Source organism: Fringilla coelebs (genome assembly GCF_963513975.1).
Source record: "Fringilla coelebs genome assembly, chromosome: 24".
In the NCBI taxonomy this organism is placed as follows: Eukaryota; Metazoa; Chordata; class Aves; order Passeriformes; family Fringillidae; genus Fringilla; species Fringilla coelebs.
Window position 1 is genome coordinate 5675198 of NC_140050.1, and position 24878 is coordinate 5700075.

Below are 24878 nucleotides of genomic sequence, written 5' to 3' on the forward strand. Positions count from 1 at the left end.
CCGGGCCGCTCCCGCCCGCACCGCAGCGCACCGGGGCCGGGCGGCGGGGGCGGCTCATCCCCGCCGCGACCCTCAGAGCCGGCCGGGAGCGGCCCCGGGGCGGGCGCGGGGCGGGCGCGGAGCATCCCCGGGTCCCGCCCGCCCGTTCCCATGGCAACGCCCCCGCGCGTTGCCGTGACAACGCCGCATCTCTATGGTACCGGCGGGGGCGGGGCTTCCTCCGTAGGCCACGCCCACTCCTGTGCCATTGGGGGGCGGGGCCGGAGCGGCGCCGGCGCGCGGCGGGCGCGGCGCATGCGCAGTGCGGGAGCGCGCCCGGCCCAGGCGAGTGTCCGGTGAGCGCGGGGGGACCGGGGACACCGGGACCGCGACGGGGACACCGGGGACACCGGCACCGGGCTCCCGCCGGGACGCCTCCGCACCCGCTGGTGCCGGGCCGTGCTGCCCGGTTCTGGTGCACCTGGGGGCAGCGGCACCGGCGGGTACCGGGTGCACCGGGGCCTGGGGGGGCGGGACCGGACGGGTCGGGACGTACCGGGAGCGGCATGTGCGGGATGGGACTTTGTGTCTCCGCGCCTGCCGGTGCCAGGCGTGGGAGTCGCCCGTCCCGGTCCCGGTGAGCGCACCGGGAGCCGGCGGATTCCCCGGTTGTCTCCACCGGGGCAGGGTCCGGGCGGCGCTCCCGGGGCTTTGGGGAGCGGGGCAGGGACACCGGGGAGCGGTGCCTGCCCCTCTCCGCCCGGTGGGGTCCGGGGGCTGCCGGGGAACGGGAGCCGGGCGCGCCCGGTGCTGCTGCGGGGGCTCCGGGCGGTGGGACCGGCTCCGCTCCGGTGGACTCGCGTTAAACGGAGCCCGTGTCTCCGTTAGATGAGCCTGCCTGTGCCACAAACCCACTTAAAGCCCGGGCAGATTTCCCTCGGGAGCTGCCCTGGGAATTCCCAGCCCCGGTTGTGCTGGTCGGGATTTCCCTCGCTGTGCCCTGCCAGGACCGGCCGGCACAGCCCGGGGGCTGCCAGACCCTCCTGGCCCTGCTTTGGGGTCACCAAACCCTCCTGGCCCTGTTTTGGGGCCACCAAACCCTCCTGGCTCTGCTTTGGGGTCACCAAACCCTCCTGGCTCTGCTTTGGGGTCACCAACCCCTCCTGGCTCTGCTTTGGGGCCACCAAACCCTCCTTGATTCTGCTTTGGGGCCACCAAACCCTCCTGGCTGTGCTTTGGGGCCACCAAACCCTCCTGGCTGTGCTTTGGGGCCACCAAACCCTCCTGGCTGTGCTTTGGGGCCACCAAACCCTCCTGGCTCTGCTTTGGGGCCACCAAACCCTCCTGGCTCTGCTTTGGGGCCACCAAACCCTCCTGGCTCTGCTTTGGGGCCACCAAACCCTCCTGGCTCTGTTTTGGGGCCACCAAACCCCCAACCTGCTCCTAGCTCTGCTTTGGGGCCACCAAACCCTCCTGGCTCTGCTTTGGGGTCACCAAACCCTCCTGGCTCTGCTTTGGGGCCACCAAACCCTCCTGGCTCTGCTTTGGGGCCACCAAACCCCCAACCTGCTCCTGGCTCTGCTTTGGGGTCACCAAACTCATCCTAAATTCCTCCTGCTCCTGGCTGTGATTTGGGGCTGCTAAATTCCTTCTGCTCCTGATGCTTTGGGGCCACCAAATTCCTCCTGGTTCTGGTTTGGGGCCACTCAATTCCTCCTAAATTTCTCCTGTTCCTGGCTCTGCTTTGGGGTCACCAAATTCCTCCTAAATTCTTCCTGCTCCTGGGTCTGCTTTGGGGCCACCAAATTCCTCCTTGGCTCTGCTTTGGGGCCACTCAATTCCTCCTAAATTCCTCCTGCCCTTGGCTCTGCTTTGGGGCTGCTAAATTCCTTCTGCTCCTGATGCTTTGGGGCCACCAAATTCCTCCTGCTCCTCGTTCTGGTTTGGGGCCACCAAATTCCTCCTTGGCTCTGGTTTGGGGTCACCAAATTTCTCCTTGGCTCTGGTTTGGGGTCACCAAATTCCTCCTAAATTCCTTCTGCCCTTGGCTCTGCTTTGGGGTCACCAAATTCCTCCTCAGCTCTGGTTTGGGGTCACCAAATTTTTCCTTGGCTCTGCTTTGGGGCCACTCAATTCCTCCTAAATTCCTCCTGCTCCCAGCTCTGGTTTGGGGTCACCAAATTCCTCCCAAATTCCTCCTGCTCCCAGCTCTGGTTTCAGCAGCAAGCCCTGCTCAGGAGGAATTCCCCAAAAATTGGGAATTTTTCCTGCTGAGCTCTGGGGTTTCACCCCCTGCAGCCCCTCTGGGCGCTCCCCAAATCCAAGAGGGCGAATCCAATCCTGGAGAATTCCTAAAGAAAATAAAGAAACTTCTGGAGTTCCCACCAACTCCACATCCATCCTGAGGGGGCTGCAGCAGCAAAATCCTTTTCCCTTTTCTGTTTGAAGCCAGATTTGTGTCCCTGCAGGATTTTTTGGGGCAGCCAGGAGCGGTGGAGCCCTCCAGCCTCTCTCCCAGCATGGCAGACCAGCTGGGAGAGGGGCTGCTCCCAGCTCTGGTTTCAGCAGCAAGCCATGCTCAGGAGGAATTCCCCAAAATTGGGAATTTTTCCTGCTGAGCTCCGGGGCTTTCACCCCCTGCAGCCCCTCTGGGCGCTCCCCTTGTTGGGGTTGTGTCAAATCCACGAGGGCGAAACCAATCCTGGAGAACTCCCAAAGAAAATAAAGAAACTTCTGGAGTTCTCACCCACTCCACATCCATCCTGAGGGGGCTGCAACAGCAAAATCCTTTTCCCTTTTTCTGTTTGAAGCCAGATTTGTGTCCCTGCAGGATTTTTTTGGGCAGCCAGGAGTGGTGGAGCCCTCCAGCCTCTCTCCCAGCATGGCAGACCAGAAGCGTCTGGCCTTCTCCATCATCCAATTCCTGCACACCCAGCTCCAGAACGGCAGCATGTCTCCAGATGCTCAGGAGAGTTTGGAAGGTGGGTGGATCTGCCTCTGTCAGGTCCAAAATTTGGGAGAATTTGGGAGAATTTCACCCTTTTTTTTTTTTAACTCCCCGTTTTGGTTGGGCTGCTCCCGGTGCGGAACCTCGCTGGGATTTTGGAGTTAATTTTTCATTTTTGGGGTTTATTTGGGGATGCTGGTGGTTTGTGTGGCTTCTGATCTCTGCCAAGAGCAGCTTAGCTGGGGTCAGAAACCTCCCTGATCCCAGCTTGGAGACTCAGAGGGTTCATCCAGGCTCTGTGGGGTGGGAAGTGGGAATTCCCTCACTCCAGGGAAACTTTTTGTGCTCCTGGGGTTGTTTCTCCTCTTTTACTCCCCCAAAATTTCACCCTTCAGGGTTTTTTTTTCCAGGCCCTTCCACAGGACAGGGATCTTAAAAGGTCTCCTTAAGGAGCTTAAGGTTTAACCCTTTGTGGGTTTGTCAGGGTGAAAGGAGCGTGGGGGGGACATTGCTGGGATATTTTTGGGATATTTTGGGATATTTTGGGGTGGGAAATGTGGCTCTGGCAGGGCTCTGCTTTTCCCTGGGAGCAGCTTCCCAAGCCTGAGGAGGGAGGAGGTGGCTCAGGGTTCCCAGAGTGAGGGGAATGTCTGGGAATCTCCTTGGAATTCTGAGCCATTCCCACATTCCCAGCTGTGGAAATGCTGCTGCAGCCCCAGCCTGATTTATTTCCAAGCCCAGGAATTCCCTCAGGGGGTGGGAATTGGGGCTGGCTCCATCCAGGATCGCCAGAAGGAATGCTGAGTTCTGTTGCCCAGCTGAGTTTTACCAAAATCTGAGGATACAGCCCAAAAATTCCATCTGGCGTGGGGGAAATATTGAATTTTTTTCCTGTTTTTTTGAGAGCTGAGGGAAAATGATGAATATTTATTAATTAATGACCTGACTCTCCTTTTCCAGTGGCCATCCAGTGCCTGGAAACAGCATTTGGGGTCTCCATGGAAGACCAAAGCCTGGCTGTGTCCCAAACCCTTCCTGAAATATTTGAAGCCGTGGCAGGGAAGGTGAGTGAGAACCTTGGGATGTTCCCTTTTCCCTGAGCTCTCCTGGATCTTCCAGGAGGCTCCTGCTCCCCTCAGAGACTGTGGGAGGGGTTGGGCTGGGAAAAAAAAAAAAATGGGAATGGTGGGAATGCTCAGCTCAGCTTCTGCCTCTCCTTGGAAGGAGCTGGAACATTCCAGAACGAACTCAGAGCCTGTCACCCCCTCAGAAGATGACGTGGCTGAAGCTGAAAGGCTCAAGACTGAAGGTACCAAGCCCTGGAGCTGCTGGATAAACGAGGGTTTGGTGCTAATTGGGAGGGGATCTCCATTCCCTGGCACTTGGAATTGGAGGGAAAAAGGGAAATATTTTCAATTTCTCCCTCTTGAGCTGCAGGAGGTTTTGCTGCCAGGGGGGTGTTGCATCAGTGGGATTTTTTAATCCCAAAAAAATCCTGTGGGGTGTGGAGCAGAGCATCCATCCTTCCTGGCTTTTCCCTGGGAAAAAGTGGGATGGGTGTGGATGCAGCACTTCAGGAGTGGGGGAATTTCCAGCCCTGCCCCACGCTCCCCTGTGCTATTTCCACAAATCCAGGCTTTGCTTTGGTCTATCCCTTTTTGTTTTCCCATCCTTTCCCACCCTTTTTTCAGGAAATGACCAAATGAAGGCAGAAAACTTCGAGGCTGCCGTGTCTTTTTATGGAAAAGCCATCGAGCTGAACCCAGCCAATGCTGTTTATTTCTGCAACAGGTACTGAGCAGCTCTTCCCTGCTGGCACCCCAGGATGCCCCAAAATCCCATTTTTGGAACCATCCTGGGGAGGTTTTGGGGCAGCTCCTCATTCCTTGTGGGATCTTGCTGTGTTTTTGGTGCCTCCTGGGATCTCTGGGTGGGATCTGGGTGTGGAAATGATCTTTATTAAGCACTGGAGGGATGAGGGATGCCAGGGAATGGGATCTGCTGGGAATTTAGGGTGGGATTTGCTGGGAGTTCAGGATGGAATGAGGAGCTGGAAGCCCAAAAATCCCATTTTTGTAACCATCCTGGGGAGTTTTTGGAGCAGTTCCTCATTCCTTGTGGGATCATGCCGTGCCTTTGGTGCTTCCTGGGATCTCTGAGTGTGGAAATGATCTTTATGAGGCACTGGAGGGATGAGGGAATGGGATCTGCTGGGAATTCAGGGTGGAATGAGGAGCTGGAGCCCCCAAAATCCCATTTTTGTAACGATCCTGTGGAGTTTTGGAGCAGCTCCTCATTCCTTGTGGGATCATGCCGTGCTTTTAGTGCTTCCTGAGATCTCTGGGTGGGATCTGGGTGTGAAAATGATCTTTATCAGGCACTGGAGGGGTGAAGGATACCAAGGAATGGGATTTGCTGGGAATTCAGGGTGGAATGAGGAGCTGGAGCCCCCAAAATCCCATTTTTTAAATGATCCTGTGGAGTTTTGGAGCAGCTCCTCATTCCTTGTGGGATCATGCTGTACTTTTGGTGCTTCCTGAGATCTCTGGGTGTGGAAATGATCTTTATCAAGCACTGGAGGGATGAGGGAATGGGATCTGCTGGGAATTCAGGGTGGAATGAGGAGCTGGAGGCCCCAAAATCCCATTTTTGGAACCATCCTGGGGAGGTTTTGGAGCAGCTCCTCATTCCTTGTGAGATCTTGCCGTGTTTTTGGTGCCTTCTGGGATCTCTGGGTGTGGAAATGATCTTTATCAAGCACTGGAGGGATGAGGGAATGGGGTCTGCTGGGAATTCAGGGTGGAATGAGGAGCTGGAGGTCCAAAAATCCCATTTTTTAAATGATCCTGTGGAGTTTTGGAGCAGTTCCTCATTCCTTGTGGGATCATGCCGTGCCTTTGGTGCCTCCTGAGATCTCTGGATGGGATCTGGGTATGAAAATGATCTTTATTAAGCACTGGAGGGGTGAAGGATGCCAGGGAATGGGATTTGCTGAGAATTCAGGGTGGAATGAGGAGCTGGAGGTCCAAAAATCCCATTTTTTAAATGATCCTGTGGAGTTTTGAAGCAGTTCCTCATTCCTTGTGGGATCATGCCGTGTTTTTGGTGCCTTCTGGGATCTCTGGGTGTGGAAATGATGTTTATCAAGCACTGGAGGGATGAGGGAATGGGGTCTGCTGGGAATTCAGGGTGGAATGAGGAGCTGGAGGCCCCAAAATCCCATTTTTTAAATGATCCTGTGGAGTTTTGAAGCAGCTCCTCACTCATTGTGGGATCATGCTGTGTTTTTGGTGCCTCCTGGGATCTCTGGGTGTGGAAATGATCTTTATCAGGCACTGGAGGGGTGAGGGAATGGGATCTGCTGGGAATTCAGGGTGGAATGAGGAGCTGGAAGCCCAAAAATCCCATTTTTTAAAATGATCCTGTGGAGTTTTGGAGCAGCTCCTCACTCATTGTGGGATCATGCCGTGCCTTTGGTGCCTCCTGGGATCTCTGGGTGTGGAAATGATCTTTTTTAAGCACTGGAGGGCTGAAGGATACCAAAGAATGGGATTTGCTGGGAATTCAGGTTGGAATGAGGAGCTGGAGGCCCCAAAATCCCATTTTTTAAATAATCCTGTAGAGTTTTGAAGCAGTTCCTCACTCATTGTGGGACCATGCCGTGCCTTTAGTGCCTCCTGGGATCTCTGGGTGGGATCTGGGTATGAAAATGATCTTTATCAAGCACTGGAGGGATGAGGGATGCCAGGGAATGGGATCTGCTTCCATTCAGAGTGGGATGTGCTGGGAATTCAGGGTGGAACAAGGATCTCGAAGCTCAAAAATCCCATTTTTTAAACGATCCTGTGGAATTTTCGGACCAGCTGCCATCCCTGTGGCAAACAGCAGCCAGTTTGGCCCTCCAGGACGTTCTGTTTCCCCCTTTTTTCCAGAGCTGCTGCCTACAGCAAGCTGGGGAATTACGCGGGAGCCGTGCGGGACTGCGAGCGCGCCATCGGCATCGACCCCAGCTACAGCAAAGCCTACGGCAGGATGGGGTGAGAGCAGCTGCAATTCCTGCCTTCCCCTGGGAATTCTGCAGCCCTGCAAGCCCCAGAGCAAAGATTTTATCAGTTTGGTCCACCATGCAAAAATTCCTGCAGTTTCGGCTTTTTAGGGTGGAGAAAAATTCAAATTTTTTCAATTTTTCGCAAGTTGGTGGGACTAAAAAATTCCTCTTGGATTTTTATTTTCTTTCCACCTTTCCCTGGGAATTCCGCATCCCTACACACCCCAGAACAGGGATTTTATCAGTTTGTTCCACCATGCAAAAATTCCTGCAGTTTCGGCTTTTTAGGGTGGAGAAAAATTCACATTTTTCAATTTTTCGCAAGTTGGTGGGACTAAAAAATTCCTCTTGGATTTTTATTTTCTTTCCACCTTTTCTTGGGAATTCCACATCCCTGCACACCCCAGAGCAAAGATTTTATCAGTTTGTTCCACCATGCAAAAATTCCTGCAGTTTCGGCTTTTTAGGGTGGAGAAAAATTCAAATTTTTTCAATTTTTCGCAAGTTGGTGGGACTAAAAAATTCCTCTTGGATTTTTATTCTCTTCCCACCTTTCCCTGGGAATTCCACATCCCTACAAGCCCCAGAGCAAAGATTTTATAAATTTGGTCCACCATGCAAAAATTCTTGCTGATTCAGCTTTTTAGGGTGGAGAAAAATTCAAATTTTTCAATTTTTCGGAAGTTGGTGGGATAAAACAAGTGACCAAAAAATCTGTCTTTGAATTTTATTTTATTCCCACTTTTCCTTGGGAATTCCACATCCCTGCACACCCCAGAGCAAAGATTTTATAAATTTGTTCCACCATGCAAAAGTTCCTGCAGTTTTGGCTTTTTAGGGTGGAGAAAAATTCACATTTTTCAATTTTTCGGAAGTTGGTGGGATAAAACAAGTGACCAAAAAATCTGTCTTTGATTTTTATTTTATTTCCACCTTTCCCTGGGAATTCTGCAGCCCTGCACATCCCAGAACAGGGATTTTAATGAAAAAATCCCTGCTGTTTCAGCTTTTTAGGGTGGAGAAAAATTCAGATTTTTCAATTTTTTGTAGGTTGGTGGGACAGCAGTTAGATAAAACAAGTGAGCAAAAAATTCCTCTTTGATTTTTATTTTCTTTCCACCATTCCTGATTGAATTTTCAATCCCTGCACACCCCAGAACAAAGATTTTATCATTTTATTCCACCACGAAAATTCCTTTAGTGCTTCACCTTTTTAGGATGGAGAAAAAAAATTCACATTTTTACAATTCTACGAAAATTGAGGACAACAACTGGATTAAAAAAGGTGACAGAAACCCTTCTATGACTTTGAATTTTTTTTTTTTTTTTATTTTCCCCAGCTTGGCCCTCTCCAGCTTAAACAAACACACAGAAGCTGTTGTTTATTACAAAAAAGCTCTGGAGTTGGATCCGGACAACGAAACCTACAAATCCAACCTCAAAATAGCTGAACAGAAAATGAAGGAGACTCCCAGTCCAGTAAGTTGTGGAATTTGGGAGTTTATTGTGATTAAATCTCTCCAAAATTCAGATTTTTTTTCATTTTTCCTTTGTAGCAGCAAAGATGTTTTTAGCTTTTTTTAAATTATTTTTAAAAAAAGATAAATTTTCTTTTTTTGGAATGGGCTGGAATGTTTTTATGGGTTGTTTTGAAGGGGATTTTAATTTTCCAAGGTTTTTTTTTTAATTTCCAGGGCAGAGCTGAGGGAAGGGAGGTCACAGAGTGGGGGTGAGCAGGAATCTCTGGAATTTTCCAGAGGGTTTGGACAGAGATTCTTCCCCCTGTCAGGGTTTAAAGGATTTGGGATTCTCCAAAAAAAAAAAAATGGGGAAGGGTTTTTCCAACAGCCTGGAGAGACAGGACAGGGGGAGAGTTGGGTGGGATAATGGGAGGGAATCCTTGGGAGTGAGAGGATGGGATGGAATTCCCAGAGAAGTTGGGAGTGTCCCAAGGAAAGGCTGGAGAGGGATTTGGGGCAGGGGATGGAGGGAATGGGGTGAAACTGGGAAAAGGGACAGCTGGGAGGGATTTTGGGATGGAATTCCTGGCTGGGAAGGTGGGGAGGGAATGGGATGGAATTCCCAGAGAAGTTGGGTCCCTGGGAGTGTCCCAAGGAGAGGAAAAGGCTCCAGGAGGGCTGGAGAGAGATTTGGGGCAGGGGATTTGGGGCAGGACACAGGGAATGGGGTAGAACTGGGAAAAGGGAGAGCTGGGAGGGGTTTTGGGAAGGAATTCCTGGCTGGGAGGGTGGGGATGGGATGGGATGGAATTCCCTGAGAAATTGGGAGTGTCCCAAGGAAAATCTGGAGAGGGATTTGGGGCAGGACACAGGGAATGGGGTAAAACTGGGAAAAGGAAGAGCTGGGGGGATTTTGGGAAGGAATTCCTGGCTGGGAAGGTGGGGAGGGGTTGGGATGGAATTCCCTGAGAAATTGGGAGTGTCCCAAGGAAAGGAAAAGCTCCAGGGAGGCATTTCCAGGGGGTTAGAGGGGCTCCAGGAGGGCTGGAGAGGGATTTGGGACAGGGGATTTGGGACAGGACACAGGGAATGGGGTAGAACTGGGAAAAGGGAGAGCTGGGGGGAATTTGGGAAGGAATTCCTGGCTGGGAGGTGGGGAGGGAATGGGATGGAATTCCCAGAGAAGTTGGGAGTGTCCCAGGGAAAGGCTGGAGAGGAAAAGTTCCAGGGGGTTAGAGGGGCTCCAGGAGAGGGATTTGGGGCAGGGGATTTGGGGCAGGACACAGGGAATGGGGTAGAGCTGGGAAAAGGGAGAGCTGGGGGGGAATTTGGGAAGGAATTCCTGGCTGGGAAGGTGGGGAGGGGTTGGGATGGAATTCCCAGAGCAGCTGGGACAGGGGGAAGGGCTGGGAATGGATCCCTTCATCCCAAACCATTCCTGCTGGGATTCCCTGGCTCTGGGAAGGAGGGATGGGAATGGGGAATGTGGGAAATGGGGAATGAGGAGTGGGGAAATGGGAATGGGAGTGGGAATGGGGAAATGGGAATGAGGGGTGGGAATGGGGAAATGGGAATGAGGAGTGAGGAGTGGGGAATTGGGAACAGGGAAGGAGGGGTGGGGAATGGGGAATGAGGAGTGGGAGAATTGGGAATGGGGGGTGGGGAAGGGGAATGAGGAATGGGAATAGGGAATGAGGAATAAGGGGTGGGAATGGGGAATGGGAATGGGGAATGAGCAATGGGAATGGGAAATGGGGAATGGGAATGGGAAATGGGGAATGGGAATGGAAAATGAGGGATGGGGAATAGGGAATGGGGTTTGGGAATGAGAAATGAACTGGGAATGGGGAATGAGGGATGGGGAATGAGGAACTGGGAATGGGAATGGGGAATGAGGGATGGGGAATGAGGAACTGGGAATGGGAATGGGGAATGAGGGATGGGAATGGGAATGGGAGATGAGGGATGGGGATGGGAATGGGGAATGAGGGATGGGGATGGGAATGAGCAATGCCAGCAGCTCTGGTTTCTCTCTCCCAGACCAGCGGCCCCGGAGGGTTCGACTTGGCCGGATTGCTGAACAACCCCGGCTTCATGAGCATGGCAAGTGCAGATCCGGCATTCCCGGGATGGGGGATCCCTGGGTGGGATTCCCTGGGTGGGATTCCCTGGGTGGGATTCCCTGGGTGGGATTCCCTGGATGGAGCCCCCCTGGGTGGAATTCCCTGGGTGGGATTCCCGGGATGGAGCCTCCCTGGGGGCTCCCCTGGGTGGGATTCCCGGGATGGAGCCTCCCTGGGGCTCCTCTGGGTGGGATTCCCGGGATGGAGCCTCCCTGGGTGGGATTCCCTGTCTGGGATTCCCTGGATGGAGCCTCCCTGGTGTCTCCTCATGTAGAATTCCTCAGGATGGAACTTCCCTGGGAGCTCTGGTGTCTCCTCACATGGAATTCCTCAGGATGGATCCTCCCTGGGAGCTCTGGTGTCTCCTCCCAAGAAATTTCTTGGGATAGAGAGTTCCTGGGAGCTCCTCTGGGTGGGATTCCCAGGCTGGAGCCCCTCTGGTGTCTCCTCCCGCGGGATTCCCAGGCTGGATCCCCTCTGGAAGCTTCCCCCACTCCCTGGGGCTGTGTGGGATCCGCTGCTGCTGCTCCTTCCAGCTCTGGCCGAGCTGGGAATTCCTCCTCAGGCTTTTCCCAGGCTGTGGCAGGGCCTGCTCTGCTCTGGGCTTGGCCTTTGCTCTTCTTTTTGCCATTTTTTGCCATTTCCCCCCTTTTTCCTGGATTCCCAAGGATTCCCAAGGATTCCCAAGGATTCCTTCCCTTTGGGGTTGATCCCACCCCGTCCCTGCTGCCTCACCCGGGTGTTTTTTATTCCCCACAGGCCTCAAACCTCATGAACAACCCCCAAGTACAGCAGCTGTGAGTCGGATCCCACTTTTATTTATTCATTCCCTCTTGGAATTCTTTGGGTTTATTCCCCTCTTGGAATTCTTTGGGTTTGGCCAAAGAATTTGAGGCAGGAATGTGGAGGGGGGCTCAGAACCAGCCCAGTTCCCTGAGCTGAGGGGGTTTGGGTGCTCTGGGAGGTGCTGGGAAAGGGATTGGAATGAAATTCTTCCCGAGGGAGGTGGGATGGGATGGGATCATGGCCCTGGAATTGGCTCTGCTGCGGTTTTGTGGGATTTCAGGATTTCCCAGCTGGGTTGAAATGGGAATATTCCCATTCCCGGATGTTGTGAGGAGCAGTTCCCGATATTTGATGAAAATGGGTAAATTCCTGAATCCAAGGAAGGCTGAGGCCATTCCTGAGCATCCCTGCAGGAGGGGGAGACCCTCTGGAGCCCCCAAATCCTGGGATTTTGGGATGACACCACCCAGCTCCCTTTTGGAATCCAGGGAATCCTGTCCTGGATGCAGGGCAGGGCTGTAATTCCATAAATTTGGGAATCTCAACATTATTATAATAATTTTATTAATTGTTCAGCTGAATTCCTTATTTCCAGCTGCAAGGCTGCCGCAGGGAATTCCGAGATTCCCGGAGGGGAAGTTGCTCCCGCCCATCCCCAGGGGATTTTTGGGATCTTTTCCCAGTTCTGAGCCCTTTTCTCCCTTTTCTCCCTTCCCAGGATGTCGGGGATGATCTCGGGAGGCCACAACGCCATGGGAGCGGCCGGGAGCAGCCCCTCCACCAACGACCTGGCCAGCCTCATCCAGGCGTGAGTGGGGACACCTGGGGACACCTGGGGACACCTGGGACAGGCTGGGGGACAGGGATGGGGACACCTGGGACAGGCTGGGGACAGGCTGGGACACCTGGGACAGGCTGGGACACCTGGGGACACCTGGGACATCTGGGACAGGCTGGGACGCCTGGGGACACCTGGGACATCTGGGGACATCTGGGACAGGCTGGGGACAGGCTGGGGACACCTGGGGACACCTGGGACAGGCTGGGAATGGCTGGGGGACAGGGATGGGGATGGCTGGAGACAGGATTGGGGACAGGATTGGGAATGGCTGGGAACAGGGCTGGGGACAGCTGGGGGCAACTGGGGACACCTGGGACAGGCTGGGGACAGGCTGGGGACACCTGGGACAGGCTGGGAATGGCTGGGGGACAGGGATGGGGATGGCTGGGGACAGGATTGGGGACAGGATTGGGAATGGCTGGGGACAGCTAGGGGCACCTGGGGACACCTGGGACAGGGATGGGGACAGGCTGGGGGACAGGATTGGGGACAGGGATGGGGACAGGCTGGGGGATGGCTGGGGACAGCTAGGGAAAGGACTGGGGACAGGCTGGGGGATGGTTGGAGACAGGGCTGGGGACAAAGTTGGGGACAGGATTGGGGACAGGGATGGGGACAGGGATGGGGACAGGCTGGGGGACAGGATTGGGGACAGGATTGGGGACAGGGATGGGGACAGGCTAGGGGACAGGATTGGGGACAGGCTGGGGGATGGCTGGGGACAGGCTGGGGACAGGATTGGGGCAGGGATGGGGACAGGACTGGGGGCAGGATTGGGAAGGGCTGGTGACAGCTGGGGACAGCTGGGGAGAGGATTGGGGACAGGGCTGGGGACAATCCTGGAGCCAGGGCTGGGAATGTCCCCGGGTGTTGCCTGTGTCCAGGTGTCCTTGCTGTCCCCTGTGTGTCCCTGATGTCCCCCGTCTGTCCCTGCTGTTCCCTGTCTGTCCCTGCTGTCCGTCTGTCCCTCCTGTCCCCTGCTGTCCCCCATGTGTCCCTGCTGTCCCCCATGTGTCCCTGTCTGTCCCCTGTCTGTCCCGTCTATCCCTGCTGTCCCCTGTCTGTCCCTGCTGTCCCTGTCTGTCCCATCTGTCCCCCGTCTGTCCCGCGTGTCCCGTCTATCCCCTGTCTGTCCGTCTGTCCCTGCTGTCCCCTGTCTGTCCCTGCTGTCCCGCTGTCCCCTGTCTGTCCGTCTGTCCCTGTCTGTCCCTGCTGTCCATCTGTCTGTCTGTCCCTGCTGTCCCGTCTGTCCCCACTGTCCCCATCTGTCCCCGCTGTCCCTGCTGTCCCCCGTCTGTCCCCCATCTGTCCGTCCGTCCCTGCTGTCCCCTGTCCGTCCCTGCTGTCCCCTGTCTGTCCCTGCTGTCCCGTCTGTCCCTGCTGTCCCGTCTGTCCCTGCTATCCGTCTGTCCCTGCTGTCCGTCTGTCCCTGCTGTCCGTCTGTCCCTGCTGTCCCGTCTGTCCCTGCTGTCTGTCTGTCCCGTCTGTCCCCCGTCTGTCCGTCTGTCCCCGACGTCCCCGCTGTCCCCCGTCTGTCCCCCGTCTGTCCGTCTGTCCCTGACGTCCCCGCGTGTCCCCGTTGGCGCCAGGGGCCAGCAGTTTGCGCAGCAGATGCAGCAGCAGAACCCCGAGCTGATCGAGCAGCTGCGCAGCCAAATCCGCAGCCGGACCCCGAGCGCCAGCAACGAGGAGCAGCAGGAGTGAGGTGGGATCGGGTTATTGATTATCGATTATTGATTATTGATTATTGATTGGATACGGGAATGGATACCTCAGGAGTGAGGTGGGAACGGGTTATTGATTATCGGTTATCGATTATCGGTTATTGATTATTGATTATTGGATATTGATTGGATACGGGAAGGGATAGCTCAAGAGTGAGGTGGGAACGGGTTATCGGTTATTGGTTATCGGTTATTGACTATCGGTTATTGATTATCGGTTATGGATTATCGATTATTGATTATCGGTTATGGATTGGATATGGGAATGGATAGCTCAGGAGTGAGGTGGGCTCAGGTTATCGATAATTGGTTATTGATTATCGGTTATTGGTTATCGGTTATTGATTGGATACGGGAAGGGATAGCTCAGGAGTGAGGTGGGAACGGGTTATTGATTATCCGTTATTGATTATCGGTTATTGACTATCGGTTATTGACTATCGGTTATTGGTTATCAGTTATTGGTTATCGGTTATTGATTATTGATTGGATACAGGAATGGATAGCTCAGGAGTGAGGTGGGCTCAGGTTATCGATTATCGGTTATTGATTATCGGTTATTGATTATTGATTGGATACGGGAAGGGATAGCTCAGGAGTGAGGTGGGCTTGGGTTATTGATTATCGGTTATTGATTATCGGTTATTGATTATCGGTTATTGATTATTGATTGGATACGGGAATGGGTAACTTAGGAGTGAGGTGGGCTCAGGTTAATGATTATCTGTTATTGATTATCCATTATTGATTGGATACAGGAAGGGGTAACTGAGGAGTGAGGTGGGTTTGGTTATCGTTTATTGATTATTGATTGGATACAGGAATGGATAACTCAGGAGTGAGGTGGGCTTGGGTTATCAGTTATTGCTTATTGATTATTGGTTATTGATTGATTGATTGATTGGATATGGGAATGGGTAACTCAGGAGTTGGGTGGGCTTGGGTTATCGATTATCGGTTATTGATTGATTGGATACAGGAATGGTAGTTTAGGAGTGAGGTGGGCTTGGGTTATTGATTATTGATTATTGATTGATTGGATACAGGAATTGGTAACTCAGGAGTGAGGTGGGACAGGAGGAGGGCCATTGATGATTGATTGATTGATTGATTGATTGAATGCAGGAATTGGTAACTCCAGTTTGAGTCAAATGAAGTTCTAAATTTCTGTTTTAAATTTTCAAAATATTCAATTTAAATGAAATAAATTAAAATTAAATTAATATTAGGTTTGATCAAAATTTAAAATAAATTAAAATGTTGAAATGGAAAAGAATGAAAAAAATTAAATTAATTTAAATAAGAATAAAATAATTTTAAATTAAAATAATGCAAGTAATTTAAATTATTATTTTTAATTTAAAATAAGGAAAAGAAATGAAAATAAAAAACAATTGAAATTGAAATAAATTTAAAATAAATAAAATAATAAAAATAAAATAATAATAAATAAAATAATTATATAAATATATATTATATAACTTTTTAGGTTAATATATTAGTGGTATAATTATAATAGTAATAAACCATAATCAAATTAATAAAACAACAATTTGATTGAAATAAAATATATTTAAAACAATTTGATTGAAATAAAGTTATTTAAAAATGAATTAGAATTTTAAAAATTAAAATAAATTGAAATATAATAAAAATAAATTTAAAGCCAATTTGATTGAAATAAAAATTAGGTTATAATTTGAAATTAAATAAAAATAAAATAAATTGAAATAAAATAAAGTCAGAATACATAAATAAAAATAAAATCAGATCAATAGAAATAAATAATTGAGATGAAACTGATGAAATTCCCTTTTCCCCAGGTGAATTCCCTGTTTTCCCTCTCTCCACAGCCCCTGGAAATTCCAGAATTTGCTTTTCCAGCTGGGAGCCGCCTCCGTGTTGCCAATTCTTGACTTGGAAGTGTCCAAGAGGGGGGGAAAAACCCAAAACTCCAACGGATAAAAACCACAAAAATTCCCAAATCTTCCCATCCCCTGCATGTCCCTGAGAATTCCCATTTCCCTCCCTTTTTTTCCCCCTTTTTTCCCCTTTTTTTCCCCTTTTTTTCCCCTTTTTTTCCCCTTTTTTCCCCCTTTTTTCCCCCTTTTTTCCCCCCTTTTTTCCCCCCCTTTTTCCCCCTTTTATTCCCCTTTTATTCCCCTTTTATTCCCCTTTTATTCCCCTTTTTCCCCCTTTTTCCCCCTTTTTTCCCCCTTTTTTCCTCTTTTTTTCCTCCTTTTTTCCCCCTTTTTTCCCCCTTTTTTCCCCCTTTTTTCCCCCTTTTTTCCCCCTTTTTTCCCCCTTTTTTCCCCCTTTTTTTCCCCCCTTTTTCCCCCCTTTTTCCCCCCTTTTTCCCCCCTTTTCCCCCCTTTTTCCCCCCTTTTTCCCCCCTTTTTCCCCCCTTTTTCCCCCCTTTTTCCCCCCTTTTTTCCCCCTTTTTCCCCCCTTTTTTCCCCTTTTTTCCCCTTTTTCCAGGTTTATTTTTTGGGTTTTTTTCCAGGCAGCCCCAGCAGAGCTGAACTCGGAATTCTGTTGGGAAATTCCCAAATCCCTGCAGGATTTGCTGCCTGGGGAAGGGGTTTTATTCCCATTATTTTTGTTTTTTTGGAGCATTTCCAAGCGAATAATTCAATTTTTTTCCCCCTCAGGAGCCACTTCCAAGAAGTGTTTGATTCCCCACCCTGGAATTCCTGGGATTTTCCATCTCTGGGAATGAAGATTTTGCTCCAAATCTGGGATTTTTTGGGGAATTTTGCTGCTCCCCCCTCTCCAGGATCCAGGACTGAACTTCCCCCCCTCCCCCAAGAATTTTTGGGGTTTTTTTTCCCCCAAAATCCCCCAAAAAAAGAAAAAATCCTGGAAAAAATCTCATTTTTCCAGGCCAAAATGGGGATTTCTCCCACGAAATGTGAGCAGGGAGGGAGTGAAGGTGTTTTTAGTGCATTTAAAGGAGTTTTTTCCAAATTAATTTAATTTTTTTTTTTAATTGCATGTCGATGATCAGCCTGGCTGGGGTGGAAAAAATCCAAAATCCAGGATTTGGGCAGGGAGGAAACTCCTGGAGCCACCTCAAATCCCAGCTGGGGGTGGATTTTTTTTTTTATTTTAAATCTGATTTTTTTGGGCCCCTCTGGAAACGTTGGGGAGACAGAAAAAAAAAAATCATGGAAAGAAAAGAAAAAAAAAGTGATTTTTTTTGGTCAAGGCTCCGTGGAATTCGCGTGGTTCGTGTCACTGGTGAGGAATAAAAACCATTTGGACACTTTGGTTGTTATCCCTGTGTGCTCAGGTGATTTTCTAGAACTTTCTGTGAGGCTCAGAGTCTGTTTGGGATCCATTTTATTCCATTTTTTCCCATTTTTTCCCATTTTAATCCCATTTTCCCCAATTTTTTTTGGTCCTTCCCAACGGGAATTCTCCTCCTGTGCGTTCCTACAGCACAAAACCAAAATCTTTTCTTTTTCCCCCCATTTCTCCTTCCTTAAATTGCTTTTCATTTTTCTCCAGCTCCTTTTTTAAGGAAAATATTCCAGAATTATCCAAAATTATGGAAACCACGGCGCCGTTTTCTGGCTGTTTTCAGCTCATTTTGTGCTGTTTCATTTCCCTCACCCTCCTGGCTCTATCCTGACCCGTTTTTTTAGTATTTTTTGATATTATTTTTATTTTTTTGGTGTTTTTCCTCCTCTCTGGGTTGGGATTTTCCAGCCCTGAATTTTCCAGGGAATTCCTGGAGCTGCCCCTGAACTCCAGGCTGAGCTGCCAGACGACTTTTGGACTTTCCCAAAAATTCCTGGCTCCTCTGGGAGCTGACAGCATTGAAAAAAAAGGAAAAATTGATTGAATTTTGTAGAATTTTATGGAATTTTAAGGAATTTTGTGGAATTTTATGGAATTTTCAGGTGGGCCGCAGCACCCACAGCTGCCATTGGTGCGGTTTGATTGCACAGCGGCAGGAGCAGGGGGTGTGGGCGTGGCGGGCGCTGTTCCAAGGATGGTTTCCCCATTCCCGCCGCTCCCGGTTCCCGGTGTTTTTCCCGGTTTTTCCCGTTTTTTTCCCGTTTTTTTCCCGTTTTTCCCGGTGATCCCCGGCCGGAACCCAGCGCTACGGGACGCGTTTCCCGCGGACCTCAATCGCCGCTTCTCCCCATCCGCCCTGTGGGCGCGTTGATTGACAGCTCTAACGGCCAATCGCAAATCGGCATTTCCGCCTCAGCCAATGGGAGGGTGCCGTGGGCGGGCGCGTGCGGGGCGGCCGGGCCGGGAGCGAGCGGGGCCGGCCGTGAGTGAGGGGAGGGGGGGGCGGTTACCGGGGTAACGGGGCCGTGAGGGGGTCGTGAGGGGATGGCGGGGCCGGGCCGGGGACCCCGGGGTCACGGCGGGGCTGGGGGAGCCGCGGCTGCGGGGGAAGGGGCGGGAGAGCGGGGCTGGGCCCCCTCCGTGTGTGAGGGGCTGGAGCCCAGCCGTGGTCTGAGGGGCCGGGGCTGGGCCCGCTCTGGGTGTGAAGGGTCAGGGTGGGCCCCAAGCTCCTGGAGGGGGGCTGGGGTCCCCTCCGTGTGTGAGGGGCTGGGGTCGAGCCCCTTCCCCATCCTGAGGGGTCCCACCTCCCTTTGAGGGGCTGGGGCTGGGCCCCCTCCCCATCCTGAGGGGTCCCACCTGCCTGTGAGGGGCTGGGGCCGGGACCCTTCCCCATCCTGAGGGGTCCCATCTGCCTGTGAGGGGCTGGAGCTGGGCCCCTTCCCCATCCTGAGGGGTCCCACCTCCATGTGAGGGGCTGGATCTGGGTCCCTTCCCCATCCTGAGGGGCTCCATCTCTCTGTGAGGGGCTGGGTCCAGGCCCCTTCCCCATCCTGAGGGGTCCCACCTCCCTTTGAGGGGCTGAGGCTGGGCCCCTTCCCCATCCTGAGGGGCTCCATCTCTGTGAGGGGCTGGGGCCAGGGCCCTTTCCCCATCCTGAGGGGTCCCACCTGCCTGTGAGGGGCTGGACCTGGGACCCCTCCCCACCTTGAAGGGCTCAGGGTGGACCCCGACCTCCTCTGAGGGTCTTCCCAGCTGGACTCTGCCCATGGGAGATGCTCATCCCCCTTTCCAACAACCCTGAAACGCCTCCCCTCGTCTCTGCTCCCTTCAGGTGGGCTCAGGGTGGGATGGGAGGAGCCCCTTCCCCATCCCCCTTTTTCTAAAAGAGATGGGACAGTCTCAAAGGGCTTGGAATGGCCGGTTTTTAACAGAAACACTGGGATTTAGAGGCTCATGGATGAAGAACCCCTTTGTTTTTCCTCCCACAGAGCCTTGCCTGCTTTATATAATATTTTTAATCGCTTGGATGCTTCATTTTGAGCCACTAACCCGAGCAGGAGCTGAGCTGATCCCTTGGTGCAGCAGTTTTGGGGCTGGGGACACAGCCCAGGTGTGCAGGAGGAGCAGGTGAGGAGCTCCCCAGGTGTTCCTGGGGATTCCTTTCCCTCAGGGATGCTGGATGTGGCTGCTCCACCTGAACTCGGGAGCTTGAGGCTTTGGAGGGGACAGATTTGGGTTAAAAATGGGGAAAAAGGGAAAAAAGTGAGGTTAAAGGGTTTCTGGGGGGAGCCAGGTGTGTTCCAGGGTGTGTTTATCCCTTCCCTCTGCCCTGGCACAGGTGTGGCTGGTGCCTGGGCCCAGATTTTGGGCTTGGCCAGACCTGGAGTGAGTCAGTGTCACCTGATGGGCTCTGAATTCCTCTCCTTGTGCCTTAGAGAGGACACAGGGAGTGGCACCCCACTGCCAGAGGGCTGGGATGGGTGGGGGATGGATAGGATTTTGGGGAGGGGATGGATGGGATGTTGGGGAGGTGATAAATGGGATTTTGGGGAGGGGATGGATGGGAGATTGAGGAGAGGATAGATGGGATTTTGGTGAGGGGATGGATGGGATGTTGGGGAGGGGATAGATGGGATGTTGGGGAGGGGATGGATGGGATTTTGGGGAGGAGATGGATGGGATTTTGGGAAGGGGATGGATGGGATTTTGGGGAGGGGATGGATGGGATGTTGGGGAGGGTATGGATGGGATTTTGGGGAGGAATTCCTCCCTGGGAGAGTAGGGAGGCCCTGTCAAGAATTTCCCAGTTGCTGCCACATCCCTGGAAGTGTCCAAGGACAGGGCTTGGAGTCCAGCCTGGCCTCACAGAGCTCCAGGGATGGGTGGTTTCACGTGACCACAATTCCAGAGCTTTCCAACTCCTACTGAACCTAGTCTGAACTTCTCCCTGCTGCTTCCTACGGCTCATAAAGGAAAAGTCTCTGTGTTCTTCCCATCCCCAGGCAGCCTCTCCCCCTGAGGCCCATCCAGGCCGATGTCCCCGCCCTGAGCACATCCAGAGGGTCCCCTCGGGGGCTGCAGCCCGGGCAGGATGAGGATCGTGGTGGCCAAGGTGCTGTGCCTGCTGGGGATCTGTGTGCTGGTGCTGGCCGGGGCCCTGCTGCCCGTGCGGCTGATCGAGGCCGACCACGAGAAGGCTCAGCGCTCCCGCCGCCTGCTGGCCCTCTGGAACTCCTTCGGGGGCGGCGTCTTCCTGGCCACGTGCTTCAACGCCCTCCTGCCCGCCGTCAGAGGGAAGGTGAGGCCCGGGGACGGGTCTGAGCCCGAAGGGGCTCGGCTGGGAGTGGAACGAGGGGCTGTGCCTGCAGGGCGGCTCTGCCGTGCCCGGGGGCTCACCGAGGGGGCTGTGCCCACCTCCTGCCTCAGTCTGAGCCTGCAGGGGCTCGGCTGGGAGTGGAGCAAGGGGGCTGTGCCCCCTGGAGCAGCCCTGCTGTGCCCTCTGGAGCAGCCCTGCTGTGTGCTGTGCCCCCTGGAGCAGCCCTGCTGTGCCCCCCAGGTCAGCCCTGCCATGCCCAGGGGCTCACCAGGGGCTCCTCACACCCCACAGCCTCCTCTGCATCCCAAAAACCTCCACTTTCTCCATGGAGAGAGGCAGGAGGTGGGCACAGCTCACCAAGGGGAGCTGTGCCCACCTCCTGCCTCAGTCTGAGCCTGCAGGGGTGTCTCTATAGGACATGAAAAAACACAGGCACACAGTGCTGTTCTCAGAGTAAGAGAAAAAGGAAAGTTTGTTTGTTGACTTTAACGTTTATGGTTTTCTACAAGTGACAGGGGATTGGAAGGTGTCGGTGCCACCTCTTCAATGATGCTGGACAAACCAACAGTCTATTAAATTTCTCTTCCTCTATAAAAGAATGCAAAACAATGAGTTATTTACAGAGAGTGTGCGAGAAAGTTCTCTACAAGAATGTCAACATCAGAAGGCTTAAAAAATCTTAAAAAATCAGGGCAACACAGGGGCTCAGCTGGGGGTGGAGCGAGGGTCTTGTGCCCCCTGGAGCAGCTCTGCTGTGCCCAGGGGCTCACCAAGGGGAGCTGTGCCCACCTCCTGCCTCGCTCCGTGGAGAAAGTGGAGGTTTTTGGGATGCAGAGGAGGCTGTGGGGTGTGAGGATCAAACAGCAGAGATTTTGCCAAGGGTGCTGTCCAAGGATGTGGCAGCATCATGGATTGATGGAGTATCCCTGGGGGAATGGTTCCATTCAGGGAATAAAGGGGTGGATTCACTGTGGGAATGTGGGAATGATTCTCTCCAGAGGGATCAAGGGGTGGATTCACTGTGGGAATGTGGGAATGGTTCCCTTTAGAGGGATAAAGGGGTGGATTCACTGTGGGAATGTGGGAATGGTTCTCTCCAGAGGGATAAAGGGGTGGATTCACTGTGGGAATGTGGGAATGGTTCTCTCCAGAGGGATAAAGGGGTGGATTCACTGTGGATCTGTGGGAATGCTTCTCTCCAGAGGGATAAAGGGGTGGATTCACTGTGGGAATGTGAGAATGGTTCTCTGTGGGAATGGTTCTCTCCAGAGGGATAACGGGGTGCATCTTTTGCTCCCTTCCAGCTCGATGAGGTGCTCAGGCAGAACAACGTGACCACAGACTACCCGGTAGCCGAGACCATCATGATGGTCGGCTTCTTCCTGTCGGTGTTCGTGGACCAGCTCTTCCTGACCTTGCAGAAGGAGAAGCCCTCCTTCATCGACCTGGAGACCTTCAACGCGGGCTCGGACGCGGGCAGCGACTCGGAGTACGAGAGCCCCTTCATGGCGTCGCCGCGCGGAGCGCGCGCTCTACGGGGAGCACGGCCTGCACTCGCACGGCCTGCACCTCCCCGAGCTGGCCCGCTGCGGCCCCCGCCGCCTGCTGGGGCTGGTCTTTGCCCTCTGCACCCACTCCATCTTCGAGGGCCTGGCCCTGGGCCTGCAGGAGGACGGAGGCAGAGTGGTCAGCTTGTTCCTGGGAGTGGCCGTGCACGAGACGCTGGTGGCCGTGGCTTTGGGCATCAGCATGGCCAAGGCGTCGCTGCCGCTGAGGGACGCGGCCAAGCTGGCGGTGGCCGTGTGCCTGATGATCCCGCTGGGAATCGGAGTGGGGATGGGCATCGAGAGCAGCCGCAACGCCGCGGGCAGCATCGCCTCCCTGCTGCTGCAGGGCGTCGCCGGCGGCACCTTCCTCTTTGTCACCTTCTTCGAGATCCTGGCCAAGGAGCTGGAGGATAAAAGCCACCGGCTGCTCAAGGTGCTGTGCTTGGTGCTGGGCTACGCCGCGCTGGCCGGGCTGGTGCTCGTGCCGTGGTGAGCCGGGAGCCTCAGGAAGCCGAGGGAGCAAAACCTCACCTTTCCCCTCCCACCGGCACCGGGAGGAGCCGCCCCTTTCACCGCTGGAACAGCCCAACCCGGGCGGAGTTTCCATGATGACCTGGAGGAGGAGAATCTCTTCCCCTGTGCTCAGAGTGAGGAATATCCCGAGGGATTGTCCCTGCCCGAGGGGCTGCGGGGATTAGCGGACACAAACATTAAGGATCTGGGTAAATTCTGCTTCCAAGAGCTCCTCGAATGTATGTGTGTCACCCTCCTTCCCTTTGGCCACACTCCGGAGGCTCCGAGGAGATGAGGAACAAACAGGAGTGGAGGCAGAGCAGGTGGGAGCAGGGATTGCCAGGCTGCACTAAGCTGCTTTTGCTGGCTTAGCTGGGAGTAAAACCTGGTTGTAAGAGCTGCCAAAAATAACATCCCTGTGGGGCTCTGGCCTTCCAGGCCCTGCTGCCTCCACACAGATCCAATGCCCTGCCAGGGGCTTGGGGAGCTCAGCTTCTCCAGGGATTCATGGGAGGAATGAGGCCGGGCCCCTCTACCCTGCTTCCTTCTCAGCATCGTACCCACAGGCTGAGCATTCCCTGAGGAAAACCTCTGAAAATCAGAGGATGAATCCCAGGATGGTTTGTGTTGGGGAGGACCTTAAAGCCTGCCCAGTGCCATGGGCAGGGACACCTTCCACTGCCCCAGGGTGCTGCAAGCCTCGTCCAGCCTGGCCTTGGACACTTCCAGGGATGCAGCAGATCCTGGGATCCGTGAGCTTGCAGGAAACGGGCAGTAACAATTTCCAGCGCTGAATTTTGGGGCAAACTCTTGTGTTTTCAGTGCTCTGCAGTCAGAGGGGCTGAGCAGTTCCCATCAGGGGCTGCTCCAAGGCTTTTCCAGGTTTCCAAAGGAATGGAATCACCTCCCCTGGGGGGAGAGCAGAGGCGATGCTGAGAGCCACGAGCAGCTCCCAGCAGCCGCGGAGCCCCTGGGAAGCTCCGTGTGCCGCTGATCCCGCTGGATTCGCCTTTGGGAGCGAGGAGCTGGGATCAGAGGCTGGAGCTGGGAATGTGCTCCCCCCCCAGCTGTGAAACACAGCCTGGCTCAGGCAGGGGCTGCATTTTAATTACCCGGAGCCTTCGCTCCTGCAGCAGCTTCGCCGGGCCCCTGGAAGCGCTGATGGAATTATAAGGATGGCGCAGTGCCGGCAGCGGGAAGGAGGCGCGGAGCCTCCGCGGTGGCCCAGCTGCAGCATATGGAGGCAGCTGAGCATCATCTGACAGATCCTGGGGCTCGTTAGTTTAATTGCTGCAACATCCCCGAGTCAATTAATCTTCCTTTGAAAACCTGGAGTGGAGGGGGGGGGCGGAGGGAGGTTATTTTGGGCCTGGCATGACACAAAGCAGCAGGATGAGGAGAACGTGATTTGCCTCGGTGTGGTGAAGCCTCGGGGCTGTTTCACCTCTCCTGGGGGGTGACCTGTCTCCTGGGGGGGATGACGGGGGAGAGGTGACACGGTGCTGAGTGTCCCCTGTTGGGCTGTCACCTCCGTTTCACACCCTCCTCCTGCTGCAGTTTGGGATCGGGGGCGGGGGCTGTGAAGTGCCAGGGGGTGCTGAGCTCCCCAATCGTCATCCCGCTGCCCTGGGGAGGGGGGGGTTCATCCACAGGATCATCCCGTGCTCCAGGGTGGAGGAGGAGGAGGCCCTGCTGCTCCCAATAAATTCCCTGCCCTTCTCCCCTCGCTGTCATTTGCTTTTTTTGATGTCCCCCATGGCTGCTCCCCGTCCGGCTCACGCGGCAGCCACACGTGCCCGGCCCCGGCGTGGGCTGAGCCCCCCCCCCCGGGCAGCCAAACCCCTCCGGCCGGACCCCCAGAGCCCTGCTGAGCCCGGGGGCGAGGGACGGGACCCCCCCAGCACCCCCCGCTCGGCAGCGCCGTGATTCAGCCCTGCGTGAGCGGCCGCCCCGTTGCGTCAGGCCTGGCGGGGAGCTGCGGCTCAATGGAACGAGGAGGAGCCGCAGGAAAATGATCAAGGAAAACTCATTCATTCCCTCTAACGAGGAGTATCCGGCCGGCTCCGAGCGCGGCGGGGGGGGGCCGAGGCTGCCACCACCCCCCGGGCCTTGTCACCTCTCGGGGTGGAGCGGGCCGATGTCCCCGTGCCCCCCCCCCCCCTTCCCGTGGGGACGCGGTGCCAGCGCGTGGGTGCCACCGTGGCCCGGTGCCCACCGGCTGCTATTAATAGAGGCTGCAGATTTTAATTGCTGCCACTCAGGAGTGGGGCGGGTGGGAGGCAGGAGCAGAC

The 24878-nt window shown here is 53.9% G+C and overlaps 2 protein-coding genes across 2 annotated transcripts; both read left to right on the top strand.

The window, feature by feature from the left end:
• The first annotated feature begins 320 nt into the window (after positions 1-320).
• SGTA (small glutamine rich tetratricopeptide repeat co-chaperone alpha) lies at positions 321-16088 on the top strand. Its single transcript, XM_084221192.1, has 12 exons — positions 321-335; positions 2810-2960; positions 3887-3990; positions 4151-4235; positions 4618-4717; positions 6859-6963; positions 8315-8453; positions 10475-10537; positions 11317-11354; positions 12062-12151; positions 13774-13889; positions 15762-16088. The coding sequence occupies exons 2-11, from the start codon at positions 2861-2863 to the stop codon at positions 13886-13888; spliced, it is 939 nt and encodes a 312-aa protein (XP_084077318.1). The 5' UTR covers positions 321-335; positions 2810-2860; the 3' UTR covers position 13889; positions 15762-16088.
• Positions 16089-18155: 2067 nt separating this feature from the next.
• On the top strand, positions 18156-23898 carry SLC39A3 (solute carrier family 39 member 3). The gene is given in 5 exon segments (XM_084221191.1): positions 18156-18193; positions 19200-19338; positions 20214-20509; positions 21832-22050; positions 22052-23898. Coding segments are annotated over 3 exon segments (942 nt in total). The 5' UTR covers positions 18156-18193; positions 19200-19338; positions 20214-20302; the 3' UTR covers positions 22568-23898.
• Positions 23899-24878: the final 980 nt, after the last annotated feature.